Below are 22,726 nucleotides of genomic sequence, written 5' to 3'. Positions count from 1 at the left end.
TCCATTGTCAGAATTATCTTTAAGTGTTTCATATTTTTATGCTATTATAAACAGAATGGTTTTTTAATGCTGTTGTAAACAGTATAAAATTGGAAATTCCAACTTCCAATTATTTGTTGATTTTATGAAGAAATACAACTGATTCTTGTACATTGATCTTGTATCCCACAATCCTACTAAAGTCACTTATTAGTTCTAGAAGCTTATTTTTGTATATCTCTTTATACAGAAAGGGACTGTAATCTCCAGTGCAGTGTTGAAGAATGAAAGAAAACATACTTTTCTTATGCCTGATGTTAGGAAGAAAGCATCAGGTCTTTCACCATTAAGTATGATGTTAACTATAGGTTTTTCATAGATGACCTTTTTCAGGCCAAAGAATTTCCTTTCTATTTTTAGGTTGCTGGAAGTTTTTAGCAGGAACAGACATTAATCTTTGTCAGAAGCATTTTCTGCCTTTATTGAGATGATCATATGTTTTTTCTTTTTTGGCTTGCTAATATACTAGATTATATTGATCAATTTTCAAATGTTAAACCAACCGTCTTATATTCTTAAGATAAGCCCCACTTGATCATGATGCATTGCCATATGTATGTTCATATGTATATTATGGACAACTTTGGATATGTTGTATTAATATTGCATAAATATTATCCTCTTAATATTTATGGACTCTGTATTGATGGCACCTCTCATATTCATGATCTTGGTGATTTATATCTTCTCCCTTTTTTCCTGATAAGTCAGGCTAGAGGTTTATCAATTTTATTGATCTCAAAGAATCAGTGTTTGGTTTCATTGATTTTTCTCTATTATTTTTCTGTTTTCCTTTTTATTCACTTCTGCTCTAATCTTTATTACTTCTTTTTTTTTCTGGTTAAGTTTAACTTACTCTTCTTTTTCTTGAATATTTAGCTAGAAACTGAGTTCACTAATTGAGACCTTTCCTAATATAGGCATTTAGTGCTATTAATTTCCTCTAAGTACTTCATTCGTGGCATCCCATAAATTTTGATGTGTTGTATTTTCATTCAATGCAAAATAATTGTCAGTTTGTGTTTTCATTTATTCTTTGGACCCCAGGTTATTTAGAAGTATGTTATTTATTTTCCAAATATTTGAGAATTTTACAGAGATTATTGATTTCTAGTTTAATTCCATTGTGGTCAGGAAACATTCTTTTTTTTTATTTTTTTTTTTGAGACAGGTTCTCGCTGTGATGCCCAGGCTGGAGTGCAATGGTGCAATCTCAGCTCACTGCAACCTCTGCCTCCTGGGTTCAAGCTATTCTCCTGCTCCAGCCTCCTGAGTGGCCGGGACTACAGGCATGCACCACCATGCCAGGCTAATTTTTGTATTTTTAGTATAGATGGTGTTTCACCATATTGGCCAGGCTGGTCTCAACTTCTGACCTCAAGTGATCCACCCCCTCAGCCTCCCAAAGTGCTGGATTACAGGCATGAGCCACCATGCCCAGCCAGGGAACATATTTTTTGTATGACTAGAATCATTTTAAATTTATTGAGACTTACACTATGACCCAGAATAGGTATATATTGGTAAATGGTCTATTTGAAAAGAACATCTGTTCTGCTATTGTTGAGTGTATTCTATAAATATCAATTAAGTCAAGTTATTGATAGTGTTGTTTAAGTCATCTGTAGCTTTGCTTATTTTCTGTCTACTTGTTCCATCAATTACTGAGAGGGGAGTATTGAAATCTCTGACAGTAATTTGGTTTCGTCTGTGGTTTTTTGTAGTTGTACTTCTATCCATTTCAGCTTCATAAATTTGAAGCTCTGTTATTCAGTGCGTGAATATTTAGAATTGTTATGTCTGCTTCTTGACCCTTTAACATTGTAAAGTGATCTTCCTTATTCCTAGTACATTCTTTGCTCTGAAATCTACTATGTCTGATATGAATATAGACACTCCAGCTTTCTTTTGACTAGTGTTGCTTGGTATATCTTTGTCCATCTTTTTACTTTTAACCTAGTTGTGTCTGTATATTTAAAATGCATTTATTGCAAGCCACATGTACTTCGGTCTAGCTGTTTTGTCCAGTCTGACACACTCTGCCTTTTAATTGGAGTGTTCAGACCATTTTTGTTTAGTACAGTTACTGATGGGGTTAGATTTAAATCTGTCATTTTACTATTTGTTTTGTGTTTCATCTATTCTTTGTTCCCCCTTTCATCTTGTTCTGCTTGCTTTTGGATTAAATGAGTTTATTTTCTTATTCTATTTTATCTCCTTTGTTGGCTTACTAGCTGTAACTCTTTGTTTTTTATTTTAGTGGTTGCTTTAGATTTTATAGTATGTATCTTTAACTTATCACAGACTATCCTCAAATGATATACCATTTCATGTATATTATTAAAACCTGTGGCTGGGCATGGTGGCTCATGCCTATAATCCCAGCACTTTGGGAGGCCAAAGTGGGTGGATCACTTAAGGCCAAGAGTTTGAAACCAGCCTGGCCATCATGATGAAACCCCATCTCTACTGAAAAAAAAAACAAAAACAAAAATTAGCCAGGCGTGGTCATTGGTGCCTGTAATTCCAGCTACTCGGGAGGCTGAGACAGGAGAATAGCTTCAACCTGGGAGGCGGAGGCTGCAGTGAGCTGAGATCATGCTACTGTACTCGAGCCTGCTCTGTCTCAAACAAAACAAAACAAAACAAAACCTTACAGTAGTATACTGCCATTGGTCCCCTGCCAGTCTTTATGCTACTATTGTCCTACTTTTTATCTATACATATATTATCACCCCACAATACTTGCTTGTTTAACCAATTATATTTAAAGAGGTTTAAGTAATAAGAAACAGTCATATATATATTTACCTATATAGTTAGTATTTCTGATTCCTTCATGTACATTTCCATCTGATATCATTTTTCTTCTGCCTTAAGGATTTCCTTTAACATTTCTTGCAGCGTAGGTCTGCTGGTGATTAATTCCTTCAGCTTTTTGTATGTCTGAAAACATCTGTTTCACCTTGTTTTGAAATATATTTTCACTGGCTATACAATTCTAGGTTGACAGTTGTTTTTTATTCCTTTCAGTACTTTAAAGATGCTGCTCCACTGTCTTCTAACTTGCCTATTCCTCACACAAAAAAATATGCTGTCATCCTTATCTTTGTTTTTATATAAAACATCTTTTTCCTCTGGGTGCTTTTCAGATTTTCTCTTTATCACTACTTTTAGGCAATTCGATTATTATTATGTGCCTGCTAGTTTTCTTCATGTTTCTTGTGTTTGGGCTTGTTGAAATTTCTTGCTGAGTTAACAGTTTTCATTAAATTAGGACATTTTTCAGCCATTATTTCTTCAAATATTTTTTCTGTTGTCTCCTTTCTCCTATTTTTTGAGAAGTCCAGTTTCACATGTATTGACCACTTAAAATTGTCCCACAGCTCACTCTTTATTTTATTCCTTTTTTTCTCCATATATTTCATTTTGGATAGTTTCTATCACTATGTTTTCAAGTTCACTAGTCTTCTCTTTTGCGGTGTCTAATCTGCTGTTAATCTTATCCAATGTATTGTTCTTCTCAGGCATTGTAGTTTTCATCTCTAGAAGTTTGATTTGGGGCTTTAAAAGGTATCTCCCATGTCTCTACCTGATTCTTAGAATATATTAAAGACCATTATGATAACTATTGTAATGCCCATGTCTGCTAATTCTGACATCTCTGTCAGTTTTCGATTGAGTTCAGTTGTTTGATTTGTCTTGTCATTATGGTTTCTATTTTTTCAATTTTTTATATGTCTGGCCATCTTGGATTATATACTAGGTATTTTGAATTTTACTTTGTTGGGATCTGAATGTTTTTATATTTCTGTAAATGTTTTTGAGATTTTGTGTTTGTTTTAGAGACAGAGTCTCACTCAGTCATGCAGGCTGGAGTGGAGTGGCACAATCACAGCTTACTACAGCTTCAACTTCCCAGGCTCAAGTGGTCCTCCCTTCTCAGCCCCCCAGGTAGCTGGGACCACAAGCATGCACCACCATGCTCATCTAATTTTTGTATTTTTTGTAGAGATGGGATCTTGCCATGTTGCCCATGCTGTTTTTGAACGCCTGACCTCAAGCAGTCCTCCCACCTTGACCGCCCAAAGTGTGTTTTTGAGTTTTGTTCTGGGATACAGTTAAATTACTTTGAAATAGTTTGATATGTTTGGGTCTTGCTTTTAAGATTTGTTAGGCAGAACCAGAGCAGCATTTAGTCTAGGGCTAATTATTCCCTACTATTGAGACAAGACCCTTCTGAGGACTCTACACAATGCTTGTAAATTATGAGGTTTTCTAATCTGGCTGGTGGAACACGCACTATTCCTGGCCCTGTGTGAGCACTGACCTACTCCCCTTCAATTTTTTGACATGATCTTTCCCCAACTTCAGATAGTTTTCTCACATACATGCATGATCAGTCATCCACAGAATATTCTAGGGGGACCATCCACAGATCTCCAGAGTTCTCTCTCTCTTTCTCTCTCTCTCTCTCTCTCTCTCTCCAGTGCTCTCCTATTCAGTATTTTATCCTGGGAACTCAAGTTTCTTAGACTCTCAGTTCCATCTTCTTTTTTTTCTTTTTTCTTTTTTCTTGAGATGGAGTCTCGCTCTGTTACCCAGGCTGGAGTGCAGTGGTGTGATCTAGGCTCACTACAACCTCTGCCTCCCAGGTTCAAGCGATTCTCCTGCCTCAGCCTCCCAAGTAGCTGGGATTACAGGTGCCCAACATCGTGCCCAGCTAATTTTTTTATTTTTAGTAGAGACGGGGTTTCACCATCTTGGCTAGCCCAGTCTCAAACTCCTGACCTCATGATCCACCCGCCTCAGCCTCCCAAAGTGCTGGGATTACAGGCATGAGCCACCATGCCTGGCCCCATCTTCTTAACTCAGGCAGTCCACCTGCTTCTTTCTCATTTCCTCCATCTATGCTATGGCCTGGAAACTCTCAAGGCAGTAAGCTGGGGTAAAGGTAGGGCTCATTTCATTTATTTCTGTCTTCTTAAGGATTACTGTCCTGTGTTGCTGATGTTCAGTGTCTTGAAAACTATTGTTTTATATGTTTTGTGTAGGTTTTCTGTTGTTGTTTTAGACAAAAAGCTAAATGAGGGCCTTGTTACGCCATCTTTGCTGGAAGCAGAAATCTTTAGAAAGCATTTTAAGTGGACTTCATATCTAGCTAATCCACACATTCTATTCAAAGAGCAATTTAACAATAGAAACCTCTATTTCGTGAGGGCCTTCTGCGTGCCAGGCACTGTGCTAGGTACATTCACACACAATTCATCCATATGGCATATTTATTGAACAGCTATTAGGTGCTAGGGACTATTCTAGACATTGGAAATACATCACTGTACAAAACAGATTTTAAAAATCTGTATCCCGGTGGTGCTTATATTCTAGTGGGGAAAGAGAGAAGAAACAAAATCAATAATTTAGTTATATTGCACATTAAAGGGTAATAGCTGCTACAGAAAAATAAAGAGCAAGATAAGGGGGTTTTAGAAGTGCTGGACTGAAAATAAATGATTGCAGTTTTAAAGAGGATGGTCAGGGGAGGCCTCCCTGAGAAGGTAAGACATATACACAAAGACCTGAAGGAGGTGACGGAGTGAGCTGTAGCTATAGAGATATCTGGAGGAAGAGCATTTTGGCTGCTCAAGCAGCCAGTATTAAGACCCTAGAACAGAACCATGCTAGTGTATTCAGGAAAGCATAAGGAGGCCAGTGTTACTAGAGCAAAGAGGCCAAGGAGGAGAGTAATAGTAGATGAGGACAGAGTGGTAACCAGGCCCAATTGTGTAAGGGTTTTCAGGTCATTGTAAAGACTTTGGCTTTTGCTCTGAGTGAAGAGAGAAAAGGCTCATGATCTGATACATGTTTTAAAAGAATCACTCTGGCTGCTCTCTTGAGCAGAGATTGTTGGATGACAGATGGAAGCAGGGAGACCAATTAGGGGGCTATGAAATAATTCAGATGAGAGATGATAGTAGTTTAGACTGGGGAGAGCAGTAAAGATAGAGAGAAGTGGTTAGATTTTGATATATTTCAAAGGTAGAATGACCTGCACTTGTGGCATATTCAATGTGGACTGTAAGAGAAAGAGTCAAAGATATATTCAAGGTCTTTGGCCTGAGCAACTGGAAAGATGGAATTACCAATAACGAGATTTAAAAAAGACTGAATGAAGTGAGTTTTAGGGAAAATGATTGGGAATTCAAATTTGGACATGTTAGGTTTGAGATGTCTAGTAGATACCCAAGTGGAAATATTAAAATAGGAAGTTGGATATATGAATCTAGAGTTCATGGGAGAGGTTCAGGCTGATAGGTCAAGTAAGATAAAGACTAAGAACTGACCTAAATTTAGCAATGTGGAGATCTTTGGTGAGTTTGACAGCAGCATTTTTGGTGGAACAGTGGGGACAAAAGCCTGGCTGGAGTGAATTTTAAGAGAATGAGAGGAGAGGAATTGGCAACAGAGTGTCAAACAATTTTCTCAAAGAGTTTTGCTGCAAAGGAGGAATAGAGAAATGGTGCAATAACTGTCAGGAGAGGATATTTTACAAAGGGGGAAATAACTCCATGTTTGAATACTGATGGAAGTAATCCAGAGAGAGAAAAGAACTGATATAGGAAACAGAAGGGAAATTGCTAGAGCACGTCCTAGAATAGATCAAAGGGGATGGATCTAGGTGGCATAAGAGAAGGTACTGGCTGTAGATAGGAGTATAGATAGTTCATCTATGGTAATGGGCAGGAAGGCAGAATGTGTAGATGCAGATGCTATTAGGAGCATAAGTGTGGTGGTAGGAGTTTATGGAAGTTCTTAACTGATTGCTGCATTTTTTTTTTTTTTTTTTTGAGAAAGGGTCTCATTTTTGTCACCCAGGCTGGAGTGCAGTGGCTAGATCATGGCTCACTGCAGCCTTGACTTCCTGGGCTCAGATGATCCTCCCACCTTAGCCTCCGGAGTGGCTGAGACCACAGGTGTGTGCCACCACACCCAGCTAATTTTTTGTATTTTTAGCAGCGAGGGGGTATCGCCATGTTGCCCAGGCTAGTCTCGAGCTCCTAGGCTTAAGCAATCCACCCGCTTCGGTCTCCCAAAGTGCTAGGATTACAGGCATGAGCCACCGTGCCCGGCTTGATTGCTGCAATTTTGACAGTAAAGCAAGAAGCAGGGTCATCAGCTGAAAGTGAGGAGGAGGGGAATAGTGTCAGAATTTTGAAGGGAGAGCAGAAAGTGCAAAATAATGACCTAGGATAGTGGGAAACTAAATGGACAAAGGAAATGTAAGTATAACTGCCAGATGTCATTAAGGGTCCACTTGAGGTTCATAGTCATGAATTTAAAGCAAAGCCAGTGAGGATGCTTGTGTGCTGTCTCTAGCCACATTCAGGTGCACAGGTGCAGTCATGGACCAGGTAGAGAGCTGGATTTAACAAATACGAGGAAGTAAGAGAGGGACAAGGAAGTTGAGGGTGTATGCAAGGGAGTAATTACAATGATAAGTCATGAAATTTAAGCTGAGCAAGAAAGAAAGATAAATATTAGGGAAGTGGGATAGTGACATGGTGATAAGATCAGTGTGGGCCAGTGGGACTGAAGAGTACCTTCTAGAAAGAATGAGCTGTGAAAGATAGGAGGGGTTGGTCAGAGATTGGCTAGAGTTGCAGTAACTGGTAAAGATAGGTTTGGAGGAGTGCCACTCAATGAGTAGGCCATGGACTGGTGCCAGTCTGTGAACTGTGTGTTACTGATCTGCAAGGAGATAAGTTCAGAAATTGAAAATAAATGTTTAGAAACACTGCTGCGACATCCAAGCATATGATCAGTGGACCTGTATTTGGAATGTCTTTGTGTTTTTAATCTCATTTTTGTGACTATATTTTACAAAAGTATTGGTCTGCAACAGATTAGATACAAACACAGTCTGGTCCTCCCCCACAGTGGAAGCACATGCTCTCACGAGCATGCATGGGAGTGTATCTCCAAAGGTGGAGGACAAGGTCACTGGAGGAGAGGAGTGAACAGTGAACTCACCATCATCTCTAGTCTTCCAAGATAGCAGGCTGCCTGACTGCACAGCTCCAGGAAGCACCATTCTCATTGTATGTTACATGAACAATACAAGTCCAGGTACTGTATGAATGGTGCTCTTAGAATGTTCAAGGAGATAGCTAGTGTTATCCCCATCTTACAGATCAGAAAACAAGCTCAGTAAGGTTAAATAATTGCCTAAACTCATACAGCTACTAAGGGGAGGAGCCAAGATTTGAACCTAGGTCTGTCTGCTGTGCTAAAGCTGAACTCTGTCCACAATACCACTCTCTTTCTCTGTCACATGCATGTAGCACAGCCATAAGCCTCATGAGAACTGGGGAAAAATACCTTTTGGGAATGTGTTATGGTCCATGTGACCGAGCCAGGCATTTCAATTTATTTTAGAGTCACGACTCATTACAGCTGCTGTGGGAATCCATACCCAGTCGCTGCTTAGACCCCCATCTCTCCAGTTTGTCTTTGTTGAACCAAGGGGCTGAAGCATCTCAGGAATACAGCATCCACTATCACCACAGGATTTCCTGCAGTCTGTTCTTGTGCTTTAGTAATTGCATATGTATTAAAAGCAAATTCTAAAGAGACATTTATGGAATGGTAAGATTATGAGTAATTTTAATACTTTAATCTTTTTTTTTCAAAATTCATATGATGGATAGATACATTACTTTTCTGATCAGAGAATGTCTAGTATAGATGTATACTTTAAACCATCTTGCTCATGGTTCAAGTCTTAGATTCTAAAACTCAGGGCTGTGATGAGGGCTGGGAAGGCCCCATCTCTCACTGAGCCTGAGTCCCAGATACACTGGGAGCCTCAGCATTTCCAGAAAAGTTGGTGTTTGTTGCTTCCTGCTCTCCCCAGGTGCATGGAGTTTCTGAGAAATCCGTAAACAACGTAAGCATTGATCTCTTAGGATTTCCTAATTTCCTTCATTTCTTGCCTATCCAGTAGGCCTCAGCAAGTACAGCAACACTAAAGTTAATTTGTAAAGCTTATCTGGGTGTTACTGGACTTGTGAACCCTGAGGTAACCCACTGCTTCTGGAAAGCCCTCCCATGCTCCAAGTCTGTATATTCACCCAATGCATAGGATACAGCGTAGGAATTGGGGGTTTCTGTGTCCATATGGCCCATCAAGCTGCCCCTGTGAAGGCATGGTCTATGGCACAGCACAGGACCTGACACACAGTGAGGAGTGGCTCAGTAGGAACGAGTTGGACAAGTCAATGAACAACTGCTGCCCAGCCTGTGTAGGTATTTTTGTGGTGATGTCTTTAATCTTTTCTACCTTGAGAAATTTACTGGCATTAATATATATTAATGTATTGTATATGAAAAGAACTTTTGGGCTGACTAGTATAAGACTTATTATTATATTCAGACACATGACTTTTCACCTAGGGAAGATATAGAAGAAATGAATCCACCAAAATAAGCAAATATAACTGGGCAGGGTAGGACATGTTCAATCCGGTTAGGTTTAAAGAATCAAAATAGAAAATAGGAACAGAATTTTACTTTGAAAAATAGTACTGTAAATCACAGTTTTGGTGCTGTGGTAAGACGAATCATTAAAATACTTGAATATGGTAAAATGCTAATCATCACAGTTATTAATTGAGAGTAACTAAAAACCTCTGGTTGGCCTCATAAGCATTAGTAAAGTTTTCAAATGCATGTTACTAATTATTGTTATTAATGTGAAGTTTTAAACCTGATCCCCTTTGGGAGACTAAGTGTCAGTGTGGGTGAATTTTTCACTATGCCTAAAAACCAAGAACTACCAAATGAAATTTGACTCTTCTTTTCTTCCATCTTACCAAATTGCTCATTTCATCAATATGAAAAGCAACTGATATGCCAGGCAGTATAGATATAAGCTGTCTCACATCATTTATTTTTATAAATTTGTATTCCAGTCAAATGTGGAATACTTTGGTTTCAATATGTACCTTATTGATGTTAAGGGTCTAGAATCATTATAATGACTACGGTAAAGATAAGATATTTTTCTCTAGTTTGTCTACAAAAACCTATAAAAACTAGCAAAAAGGTTAACTATTTTATTTAAGTAGAGAATTCTTCTTCTAGATTTGAATACTAAATACTAAATACTAAATAAAACTAAATACTAAATAAATAAATAAATACTAAATAAAACACAGAAGACAGTTACATCCTATTTTTATTATACCTTTTGAAATAATTTGTATATACCTTTTAAATAATTTCAAGTGCCACAAAAAATAATGTTAATAGCTCAAAATCAAAATTAAAAAAAAACCCTATGTATAATTTTTAAAATCTTTTTCTCCTCAAGCGTTTTACGATGGGATAATGAGACAGATGTCTCTCAACTGGAAGGACATTTTGACATTGTTATGTGTGCTGACTGGTAAGTACATAAAAATCACAAAACTCCTGTTAGAAAAAAATAGCTTTGCTGGAGTAATTGGGCTGTGTTGCTTAGCTGACGGCTAAGCAAAGTCAACAAATGAAGCACAAAGCCACCTTAACCTCAACAAATTAATATTCATCTCCATGTGACAGTTATAAGGTAGTCTTCTATCACACAGTAACTTCTACCACATTATTTCCCAAAGATTGATTTTGAGAAGCATTTCCATTTTCTGGAATTGCCTCTGTTTCATGCTTGACGTATCAGTAAATGGACGACTTAGGCAAATTGCAAATAATTATGGCTCGGAGAGGAATAGTCTGGAGAAAAAGGAGTTTATCAACACAAACAGCTCAATTAGCTTACTTCTTAGGAGAGATCTGACTATTGATATAAGGGAAAATATATGTGTGTGTGTACACACACATACTCTCTAGCAAATAAACATATCTGTGGAATATCTTTGGGGAAATCGCTTTTCTTAAAATATATGTTTGCTATCTAATGTTTTCAGTGTATTCAATTATAATATTTAATTATACCTAAAACAAAAATTATAAAATTACATTTTATTCTTATGCAAATAATAACATGACAATCTCTGTCAGGTGTCTGCCTTTTAAAAATAATTTACATTCGGTATTTTGCCCTCTATTTTAGCCCAATCTACTTATTTGTTAATGAAAGTCTGATCGTAAGTTACAGGATAAATATGCATCAGACCTTAATAATTATTTCAACTAATCTTATGTATTTCTTCATGCAGTTTGAATAATAATTATTTCAGCTTATGGGAAACATTGACAATTCACAAGTATTTTCCCTGTTAAGAGTAAGATCTTGTTTGAGGTTTTATCATGATGTTTATTAGGACACTTTAGATTTGAAAACACATTAAGTTCAGATTCTGAAGAAGTTCTGTTATATTGATAAGGCCAATCATAAGATCCAGAACTCAGGGAAGACTTTCCCTAGAGGAGAGTTGAATGAAATTTTCAGGAAGTGGGTTTTGTTATTATTATTATTTTAATAAGATTTTCAATGGATAACTTTTCTACAAAAGTCATTGGAATTAGGTTTGCTTTTTTTCTTCGGAAAAAAAAATACTTCTCCATGAAAAATAAATATTTTGTCTATTCTTAGCTGAGAGTTTCTAGTTTTTCATAGCCCTTTTAGTCTTTTTGCACCCAATTTCAGGAAATCTTGTTCCAAAAATAGGAGAAACCTGGATTTCTGACTAATCAATGATAATGTGCCTCAATGCTGCAGCCCTCATCTAATCAAAAATAAGGAGCTAAAACCTCACCGTATGATTCGAGCAAGTAATTTAGTAAATGCCTTTCCTCACCAAATATGAGAAAGAATCCTCCAGGTTTCATTGCACAGATGAAGATAATGCTGGCAGGATTAGATCAGATTAAGCATGAAAGTCAGATCAGAGAGCAGCGGCAAGAGGGAAGGGGCAGCATCTTCCTGAAGCTTTAGACAAGGGTCACACGTGGATGGGCTCTGATTATATGGGGAAGGCAGGTCTGGCCAAGAGATTTAGAGTTAAATTTGTCCCTTACACAAATATCAAAACAGCCTGGCTTTGTCATACCTTGTGTTATGGACACTCTCACCATGTCATCCTATTTGTACCAGAGGGAAAAGCAGAGGAAGTAAGATTTAAGCTCTTTTCTGATTAATGTTCTCAGGTTAAAAATAGCCACACAACATGTTTGGAAAACATTCTTTTTTCCCTAGCCGACAACAGGGTCACGTACACTGATATACATAATGCATATTCAATTTAAGACTTACATTACACACACATAACATAATATTATATGTATACACACACACATAGATACACATCTGGTAGCTGTGTGAGAATTTATGGCTTCAAATGAACTAAATACACCAAGCTTCATTTTATAAATGGCTTTTCCATGCATGAATTGTTTTTTTTTTTCCCCTGGGTGTTGTAAATGCCAGAATGTCAGCCTGTTTATAGTTTCCCATTTGTAAATGTGAAACATTAAGCTACTCTCACTGTGATGCTGATAGTATTTCCAAAAGAAATGCTTTGGTAATGGTCTCTCTTCATATTCGCGGGGATGGGTAAGCTGCTTAGAAACTTAGAAAGTACAGTAATATTTCTAATATGCACGTTGTGCATGTAGCAGTGAAGCACAGGATTCCACGAGTTCTTTATGTCCTGTTGGTGTGGTGTTTCTCTGTAAGAGTTATTGCATGGATGCTGCTTCTAGGGGCAGGCAGACAGGCAGGCAAACCGTGCTACATATTTTTAAGAATGTCACTGGGGAGGAAAAGAAAGCTCTCTTTAGACACTACCTCCAAGACGAAACCTGAAATCCTCAGTGTCAGGAAGAGGTGCCACACATAAATAGATCACATTAAGTCTCACACCATCCTTCAGTCATTGTCAGCAATGAGATCTGGATTAGGCCACAGGAATATGAAGCAAGAGTCGGAGTTCAAATATTAGGTACATGGATTAAAATCTTATTGAAGCGTTTCCAGCAAGGGTGGCATTGTCTGATTCCCTGAATAGCTAACCAGTGGTACTGCTTGATCCCATTTACATGAAAACAAGCTCTATTCACAAACCTATTCCAAACCCACATTGTGGTTCAAGTAAAATGCACATGATTACAACAAACGGTGATATGTTTATGTTCTTAAATCATTCATATATTCAGATATTTACATTCAAACATTCAAAAACCTATAGGCAGTGGGGGAAATAACTTATTTCCCAGAAGAGACAGTCTGTTAGTTCACAACTAAATTTAGTAGCTCAACTAGATTATAAAATAAAGAGGCAAACTGTGAAAGCTAGTCATTATTTCACCATTCAGCATTTTTGACAATGAAAAATAGTTTCATGGTTCAGCAGTTCCTAAATAACTTGTAAAATGTCAACTTTGAAATAAACAGAAGGAAAAATTGAGGTGCAGCCATACCTGCAAAAGGATGCTATTGACAAACATCAAAATATTAGAATATTTAACCACAGGTGTAGAAAAAAACCTGCCTATTAATTTCCTCAGTTGACTTGTTTAATGTTGAGTTTAATATAAGGATTCCTTTCTGCTGGAATGCAGTCCAGCCTGGTCCTTGCTGAGTTAGAATAGTGAGTGATTGTTAATTTTAAGCCTGCCTTTCCAGACTCCTGTTCAATCACAATATAATCTAAGGGTCTGGAAGTAAGATGTTTTATATCCAATGAACGCTTTCATTCAGTGTTTGACGGCCCTCCAGTTTATTGTAGCTCTGCAAAAATAGAAATGACTCTGTGCATTTGAATTCTCAAAAGGCTTAGAAAGCATATCTGAAATGCCACCCATACCCTGACCGGCCCATTGAGCTGGGTATGCAGGACAATCAGCACATCTGTGCGCCTGCAGCCCGAGACTTTGGAAAGAAATAGGGGAAAGTACATTGGCCTGTAGCAACCCACCCCGATTGCTCTCTCAGCGTTTTTGCACTTGCTATATACTCTAAATTGTTTCTTTTTTTTTTTAGTCCTTTTTACTTTACTCTAAATGATGAAAAATGTTTGATTTTTAAGCTGATTTTGTGAAAATTTTTTTCCCTCAAAATGGAAATACTGTAGGCTCTAGAATTTGTTTTCTTTCAGATGCTGTGATCATGGACAGCTCCAAATCACAACTCACGGAAGTTTACACCTGAAAATATCTTTCGCCCAAATATAGTCAGCCCTTTCACCTGACACCTGAGAAGACTCAGTCCCAGAGAAAATACATGAATCACCCAAGATTACTCAACTAAAGGGATAGAGCCAAGTAAAATTAGAATACAGCATTATTCTGAGCTCTCATAAAAATCAGTTGGTAAATACTGAAAGAGGTCATTCCTTTGCTGAAGTTAAATCTAAAACAGTGACTTTAACTCAGCACATTTCACATTGAAAATTACATAGGGGTCTTCCTTTCTGTGGCTATTGACAGAGAAAAATGTCTCCTTGTTCTCTGCACTAATTAACTTCCCTATGAGAGGAATTACAGATGCTCTGCAGTCTGCATGAAACTGATTCTAAGGGAGGTGATGAAAATGGTCTGGCACCTTTCCTTTGTTGGAAAATCTGTGATTCAGATCAATGGAAGAAAGCAAGTGTTGATCCACAAGTGAATTATATAGAGGTCTGTGTGTCTGTGTGTGTGTGTGCGTGGGTGCCCTTTAATGGTCAAACTAGACTGCCAATGTATTTTGATCAGTAACTGAAGTGAGAGTTAAAATGGTATCTCTGTCCCCATCACTGACCCACTCAGCCTTTTTTAATAGATCCACTTAAGCTACTGCTGTTCTCTCAGCCCATTAAGACTTATTTAAGGGGTGAATTTTCAGGAGATTATATATCATTCCCTCTAAAACACATTGAAATTGCTCAGATGACATACTCTACAAAGTGTTATAAATTCTGCATCAGAGCTAAGTAGCAAGTGAGCTTACTTGGAATAAAGATCTATTAGAGAACTACAAAGAATTAATTTTGGGAAATTTGATTTGGAGAGATGGAGTAGACAGCATTACCTTTCAAATAAGTCTGTTTGGAATGTGTGCCGTGTGTTAAGCTGTGATGTTAACATCTTTGTAATCCTGACCAACTTTAAGGAGAAATAGCACTTTATAAGGGCATGTTTGAAGCTCAGTTCTTAAGGTGCTGTTCGTTTTTTTTTTCTAACAATCTTACCAGTTTTAGGATGCACAGATATAAACTGAGTGTGGTCCTTTGCTTAAATGCTGCATGTCCCAACCAGCCAGGTTTCCCGTAGGCCTGGGTAACTGACAGAGATATTTTCCTACAATCATAATCTTCTTTTAAAAATCCAGAATGCTTAATTATTAAAACTCAAGATATTGGGCCAGACGCAGTGGCTCATGCCTGTAGTCCCAGCACTTTGGGAGGCCGAGGCGGGCAGATCATGAGGTCAGGAGATCGAGACCATCCTGGCTAACGGTGAAACCCCATCTCTACTAAAAATAATTAAAAAAAAATTAGATGGGCATGGTGGTGGGCACCTGTAGTCCCAGCTACTCGGGAGACTGAGGCAGGAGAATGGCATGAACCCAGGAGGCGGAGCTTGCAGTGAGCCGAGATCGCTCAAGATATTATTACCTCACTAAGGAATAAAATAGAGAGTCCTGAAGAGCGAATATTTTAAAGACATAGTTTGATTCCTTTCTCATTAATTCTTAATGGTTATTAATTACTGTTTAATATGACTTAATGGCAAATTTGTGTAGCACTTAATTTACATACATTCTGTGCTCCAAGATTTGAGAATGTAGTTTTGGGAAAGATAAAGTCTTTCCATGGGTAATAATCAGGTCATCATGAGTGATGGATGGAATGGGATGAGGTTCCATTCTGGACGTGGTTTCTAGCTCATCTGAGGATTCTTTTCCCATTGCTCAAAGTGACCTTCCATAGAAGAACCTTCCATGGAACCTGTGGTGACCAAAGACACTCAAGCAATGACTTTTTGGAAACTTCTTATAAGCTGCTCTCCTCAGAGGAGAAAATCATCAGATTGGAAGAGAACCTAGTCTGTTGAAATATCCTACCTGAAAGTTGATTCATCCTTGACAGTATCAGTAAAGGAGTGTGTACTACCCACTTTAGGGACATTGAAACTAACACCCTACATAAGCTCCTCAATTCCAAGGACTGTGATGATCTGCCAGTCTGTCCACAAGTAACTGCCAGTCTGTGTGTAGGCTGTGCTGGAACTATTAATAGTAAAGCGAAATGAAGACAGAATGGAAGCTCCTTGAGAATGGGAACTTTGTCTTATTCATAGCTCATCCCCAGTGCCTAAATTTGCCCTTAGTATATAGTAGATGCTCAACAAACCTTTATCAACTAACATATCTTATTAATTTGATGTCCACATAGTCATATAGGTGGGTGTTTATTGACAAGGAACCTGAGGCTTCACATGAAGTGACCTGCCCAAAGTCACACAGCAGCAACATCAAAGCCAGAGCTCTTTAAAACCCTGAACCAAGTTCCTCCCTTGTCTGAAGTACAGCTCCACGCAACAGCCCCCTCTGAGCGAGGACAGCAGCCCTCCCACTGACAGCTGATACTCACCCTTAGCTAAAAAGAATGATGCAGGGCCCTAGAGTAGGTGGTGCTTACTCTTGCTGTGTGAAGAGACAGGAGGCCAAATCAGAGGGGTCTGACCTGCAGCATTAGAAATGGGAGTAGGGGGCCTTACTTAGGCCCCTCATGGAGATGGCTGATGCACAAGGTTGCTGAGTGTTCTAGCTTAAGGTAAGGGACTCACCGTTAGAGAAGAAATTCAAGTTGTGAATGGAACAGTTTTCCATATTACTTTCCAAACAAATGCATTTGAAATGCTGTTATGGGTTAAGAGGTTTCAAAAGTAGTTTTGCTGTCACTGCTTTTTTTTTCTCTCTCTCTCGAGACAAAGTCTCACTCTGTCACCCAGGCCAGAATGCAATGTCACGATCTCAGCCCACTGCAGCCTCCGCCTCCGCCTCAAAGGTTCAAGCGACCCTCCTGCCTCAGCCTCCCAAGTAGCTGGGATTACAGGCACACACCACCACGCCTGGCTAATTTTTGTATTTTTAGTAGAGTTGAGATTTCACTATGTTGGTCAGGCTGGCCTTGAACTCCTGACCTCAGATGATCCACCCACCTTGGTCTCCCAAAGTGCTGGGATTACAGGTTTGAGCCACCGTGCCCTGTCTGCTGTCCCTGCTTTTTAAAAAGACATCGTTGTCAATTTTTATTAAGTAGAAGACAGCCCTTTTATTTATTTATTGCTTTGCAACAGACACAGCCTAGAACTGATGGCTCTAAAGCTGAAGATGTATGTCTCATACACTCCTCAAGCCATACACTATCACTATAGTGACTACCTCTACAGCACGGCTGTTCTTCCCCAGGAATCAACGTTTTCGTCTACTGTGTCCTCAGCTGTTTTCCAAATGTTATGAGAGAGGCAAAGAAATGCAAAGGTGAGGCCGGGCACGGTGGCTCACGCCTATAATCCCAACAATTTGGGAGACTGAGGTGGGCAGATCACCTGAGGTCAGGAGTTTGAGACCAACCTGGACAACATGGTGAAACCCTGCCTCTACTAAAATACAAAAATTAGCTGGGCATGATGGCGCATGTCTGTAATCCCAGCTACTTGGGAGGCTGAGGCAGGAGAATCGCTTGAACCCAGGAGGTGGAGGTTGCAGTGAGTCAAGATTGTGCCACTGCACTCCAGCCTGGGCAACAGAGTGAGACTCAGTCTCAAAAAAAAAAAAGAAATGCAGATGCTCTCTGCCTTCAAGAAGCATAGCAGCTGAATGAGAGGACAGCTGAATGAGAGGACAACAATGAAATGCAGGGACCTGGGAGAACCTCCAAATTCTCTACTTCTTGTACTGAGCTTGGAAAAGGGAGAGATCACTATGGATGCAAGTAAACAGGGATGGCTTTCTCGACCAACCCCGCCTAACTCTAGTCATCTGATGACCTCCCTCTTTTGCCTAAACCAGTCAGTGCTCTCTTCCGTACATTATTTCATGCTCAGGAGTAATTACAATTAGATGTGAGAGGCAGTACCGAGCAGTGGCTCAGAGCACAGACTCTGAAGCCAATATGGTACAGAGGTGAATCCCAGCCCTGCCAATTAGTAGCTGTGTGACTCCAAACCTCTCTGTGCCTTCGTTTCCTTAGCTGTAAAATGTGGACAATAATAATAATGCTAACAGTAAAAACTACCTCATAGGATTGATGTGAGGATTAAATGAGCTATGAAAACCTCTTAGAAGGTACCTGTTACCTAGTACTCAGCTCAGTGAGTATTAACTGTTTTGTTATTAAAACGTGTGTGTCTCTGCCATTTGTATTAAACATGTGTCCTTGTGCCTGGCTTACCTCCCTATTATACTGTAACCTCCGTAAGGACAGGCATAGTGCCCCCTTCTTCCTTATCTCTTTACTACTTGTATTAGTCCATCTTGCGCTGCTACAAAGGTACATCTGAAGCTAGGTAATTTATAAAGACATGAGATTTAATTGGCTTATGGTTCTGCAGGCTGTGCAGGAAGCATATTGCTGGCATCTGCTTCTGGTGAAGACCTCAGGAAGTTGCCTTATGGCAGAAGGCACAGGGGAAGCAGGCAGTCACATGGTGAGAGAGAAGGAGCAATAGAGAGAAACAGGAGGTTCTTTCAACCAACCAGATCTCACATGAGCTCATTACCACGGGGAGTTCACCAAGACAAGGATGAAGGATCCGCCCCTATGACCCAATACCTCCCACTAGGCCCCACCTCCAACATTGGGGATCACATTTCAACACAAGATTTGGAGGGGAGAAACATCCAAACAGTATCACTGCTTTTCGGTGCTGTATATACAATTTGGGCCCCATGGTTTTGGCATCCTGGATATTCCAGTACTGTTCAGATTTCAAAGATTCAGCTGTACTTTCTAAGCTCGGTTATTATGACCTCAGTTCATAGTTACTATGTTGGTGCAAAAGTAATTGCAGTTTTTGCCATTAAAGGTATGGCAAAAACCGCAATTACTTTTGCACCAACATAATATCAGATCACGTATCCCAATATGGGGTTCAGAAAAAAAGTCCCTATCAATAGGTATCATTGGCAGCCTCTAGCAGCTTTGCTTTCTCTTGGCAGAGTGCTCTAGCAATGCCCAGGAGCCCTTCTGCAGAGGCTGGACAACTCCCCTGGTGTTTGGCAGCCAGCTCTGTTCTGCATGCCTTCGGCACAATATGCTTTCACCTGTCCCCACCCTAACCCCACCCACAGAATCCTTTCCTTGGTTTTAATAAACATCCAGCTGTCTTTGTCCATTTTCTGCTGCTATAACAGAATACCACAGATTGGGTCATTGATAAAGAACAGAAATGTAATTCTCACAGTTCCAGAGGCTGGTAAATCCAAGATCAAGGCACGGGCAGGTTGGTGTCTGGTGAGCATCTGGTCTCTTCTGCCAAGATGACACCTAGAATGCTGCATCCTCTGGAGAAGAAGAACACGTGTCCTCACATGGCACAAGGCAGGAAGGCAAAAAGGAGCCAAACTCCCCACCTCTCAATACTGTTGCATTGGGGATTAAGTCTCCAACACATGAATTTGGGGGAAACATTCAGACCATAGCATCAGGCATGGCCAAGTTAAGTAACTTGCCACCTACTGCCAAGCAACCCAAACTCAAAGGTCTGGGACCTGCAAGTTCAGATAAGGAAACTGTCTCAAGCTTCCAAGATAATAACTGGTGAAGACAGAGTCAGACTGACCCAAGCAAAGGGGTGACAGAGCTGCATGAACAGAAATTCTCTAAAGATCAGGGATGGAAAATGAAAAATCAAAATGAACTATAAAAACATGAACCTGGGTTGGGTACAGTGGCATGTGCCTGTAATCCCAGCACTTTGGGAGGTTGAGGCAGGAAGACTGCTTGAGCCCAGTAGTTCAAGACCAGCCCTGGCAACAGAGTGAGACCCTGTCTCTACAAAAAAAAAAAAGAACTAGCTGGGCATGGTGGTGCACAACTGTAGTCCCAGCTACTTGGGAGGCTGGGGTGGGAGGATTGCTTGAGCCCTGGCATTTGAGGCTGCAGTAACTGGATGACAGTGCAAAATCCTGTCTCAGAAAGAAAAAAAAAAAAAAAAAGAAAGAAAGAAAACAAAGAAAAGAAAAAAAACAAAAAATCAATGTAGAGGCCCAGAGAGGAAAATCCAAAGTTGCCATGGTCTCTGTGATATATTGTCTGAGCTTGTTCTTTGTTTTTGTAGCTGTTCACTCCTAAGTCAGACGTTGAATCTAACCTCAGTGCTGTTTCTAGTCACTAAACTCTATTACCTCCTGAGATATATTTCATGGTTTGGGTGTCATAGGGCTGGTGGTTTGTGGTCTGAGGGCAGCCACACAGCACCCTTGGTGGGCAGAGGGCCCAGGTCTAAGGGAGACTAGGCTCTAATGACAGGAAGTTGCCAGAGTGCTTCATCTCAACCAGATGGCTACCCCAAACAGCAGTTTGGAAATTGTCCCTGTAACATTAACACATGGCCCAGTCACGTGTGAATCCTGGCCCATTGCATGTTGACAACTTGGCTTTAGTTGGATAACACTGACCACAATATCTTCTCCCCTCCCACCCCCTCCAGTGAGACACTTGAATGGTAGGAAACAATTTCTCTTTTTTAGCGTTGGGTAAACATGTGTAATTAGCCTTGTACTTATCTCCATTAGTATCATTAGACTTGAAAACCCAGTTTAATCTGGATTCTGCTCTCTTCTCAATGTCAGCCTGTTTCTGGACCAGTACAGAGCCAGCCTTGTTGATGCAATAAAGAGATTACTCCAGCCCAGGGTAAGTATGTTTCTATTTTCTCCTGAACACTGGCTACAGAATAATTAGTCTGTGCACAAAGATGGAGAGAGTAATGGAATGGCAGGATTAATGTCATGTAATACTTTAATACTTATTATGTCCAACTTCAATTGGGTCTTCTGATCTATTAGATTCTTTCCTAATCATAACTAGGAAACTTCTTACCCTTGGCCTTCTGATAAGAAACACAGTGGGTAGTGAAATAAATGCAGCCGCTTCAAAGATAGTGTGAGGTTATTTTTATCAAAGAATTTCTTGAGTCTTTTCCCTTGATAACAATATCTTCATATTAAAGTTGAAGTATGATATTGAAAGTTTTCTGTTGACTTCTGTCATTTTCAATTCCTTCAATGGCAACCTTTCTCATTGGTTATTTATTTATTGCAAAAGAATACTTTTTTCTTTTTATTTCTGTTTATATTAAAGAAAAAGGACTTCAGATGAATCTGTATATTAATAGTTCTTTGCTTTAAAAGGAAGCCATTATTTACATATTATAAACATTAGGTCACAATGAAGCCAAGCATGGCATAAAATATTGTGCACATTTTTACATTTATATATCCATTTATGCCTGTGAGTAAATTACAGAGTTTGTATCCACTCTTATTTTGTTGGACTGTTAAACTAAGCTAGGAGGTCCTGCAGCCTAAACGGAGAGTTAATATACATCTATTTAAAGTAAGAAAATGAGTTTAAAGCTCATGCATTAAAAAAAAAAAACCTTATAACTATGTAAGACTCTTGCTGTGCCATAGGAGTTTAAAATAGGTTAACAGTATTAATACAGTCGAAGATAGGAACGCATATTTATCTGAGAACACTGAAGTGTGTGTGTGTTTCTAAAGTATTTTTTTAAAAAGGTCCACTCTAGTCTTCTGACTCAGTGAGACTTACAGACCAATACCTTTCAACCTCTCTTTTATATCTTTTTCATAACCTTCAGTGGTTCCCAGAGCAATCTGATAATCATCCTTTGCCATACACTGTTGCTTTTTATTTTGCTATCTCTATGTAGCTCAGAAACTTAAAACAGGTGTCTTGGAGGAGTAGCCATAGCTTCGTAAGTGGTAGTCAGTCCAATTCAATTGGCCTCCTCAGTTCCCCTGTGAAATGGGCACCAGATCTTGAGGCAAGGAAGGGGCATGTTCCAAGCTATTGACGGCCACTGCATGGTTGAATAGGTCACCCAAGTTGAGGACAGAAGAAGGAATTTTGGGTTTCAGCATCCCCCCACCCCTGTCGGCTTTGGGTGATTCTTGTGGGCATTTGCAAGACTAGGATTTTCAGGGGCGGCTCAAGATTCTTGAATATGAAGGCCTCTATGAAAATGTATCATACATAAATATAATGCTTTCAAGGACTCCTGAATCTCACACTGTACAAATAGTACTTCACTCATCACCAATACCCCTTCAAAGCCCATTTGTGGCAAATACTCCATTTTGCAGCAGATTTGCATGATTTACCTAGGATCTATTGTAAATCATTCGCATGATTTACAATAGAAAAGTGCCCAAGCTATGAATAGACCTAAACGCAGATTAGACTGGAATCCAGCAGCTCTTCTGTACCCTCTAATAAACCCTGAACACACTCCCTCCATCTGAATCGTGGCCACACGCAGCAGCCCCCTCTGAGCAAGGACAGTAGTCCTCCTGCTAACAGCTGATACTCACCCTTAGCCTAGAGAAGGGTGAGGCAGGGCCCTAGGGGAGGTGGCACTTACTCCTGCTATGAGAGGAACAGGGAGGCCAAGTCAGAGGGGCTCACACTAACCCGTAGCATTAGAATGGCAGTGGGGGGGGGCCTCACTTAGG

The 22,726-nt window shown here is 39.5% G+C and overlaps 1 protein-coding gene across 3 annotated transcripts in view; it reads left to right on the top strand.

Moving 5' to 3' along the window:
* Nucleotides 1–22,726, top strand: part of CAMKMT (calmodulin-lysine N-methyltransferase) — a 414,521-nt gene that overhangs the window by 375,131 nt on the left and 16,664 nt on the right. For 2 of the 3 annotated variants that reach the window (XM_001145471.8, XM_009442406.5), the window contains exons 8-9: nucleotides 10,412–10,486; nucleotides 20,822–20,885. In XM_001145471.8, the coding sequence (XP_001145471.1) occupies nucleotides 10,412–10,486; nucleotides 20,822–20,885 (139 nt within the window). The remainder of the gene's footprint in view (nucleotides 1–10,411; nucleotides 10,487–20,821; nucleotides 20,886–22,726) is intronic. The other variant, XM_009442405.5, reaches the window with a different exon arrangement.

The sequence above is a fragment of the Pan troglodytes genome, chromosome 12 (genome assembly GCF_028858775.2).
Source record: "Pan troglodytes isolate AG18354 chromosome 12, NHGRI_mPanTro3-v2.0_pri, whole genome shotgun sequence".
Taxonomy (NCBI): domain Eukaryota; kingdom Metazoa; phylum Chordata; class Mammalia; order Primates; family Hominidae; genus Pan; species Pan troglodytes.
The sequence above is the reverse complement of the archived record's forward strand: the minus strand, read 5'-3'. Positions and strand labels throughout refer to the sequence as shown.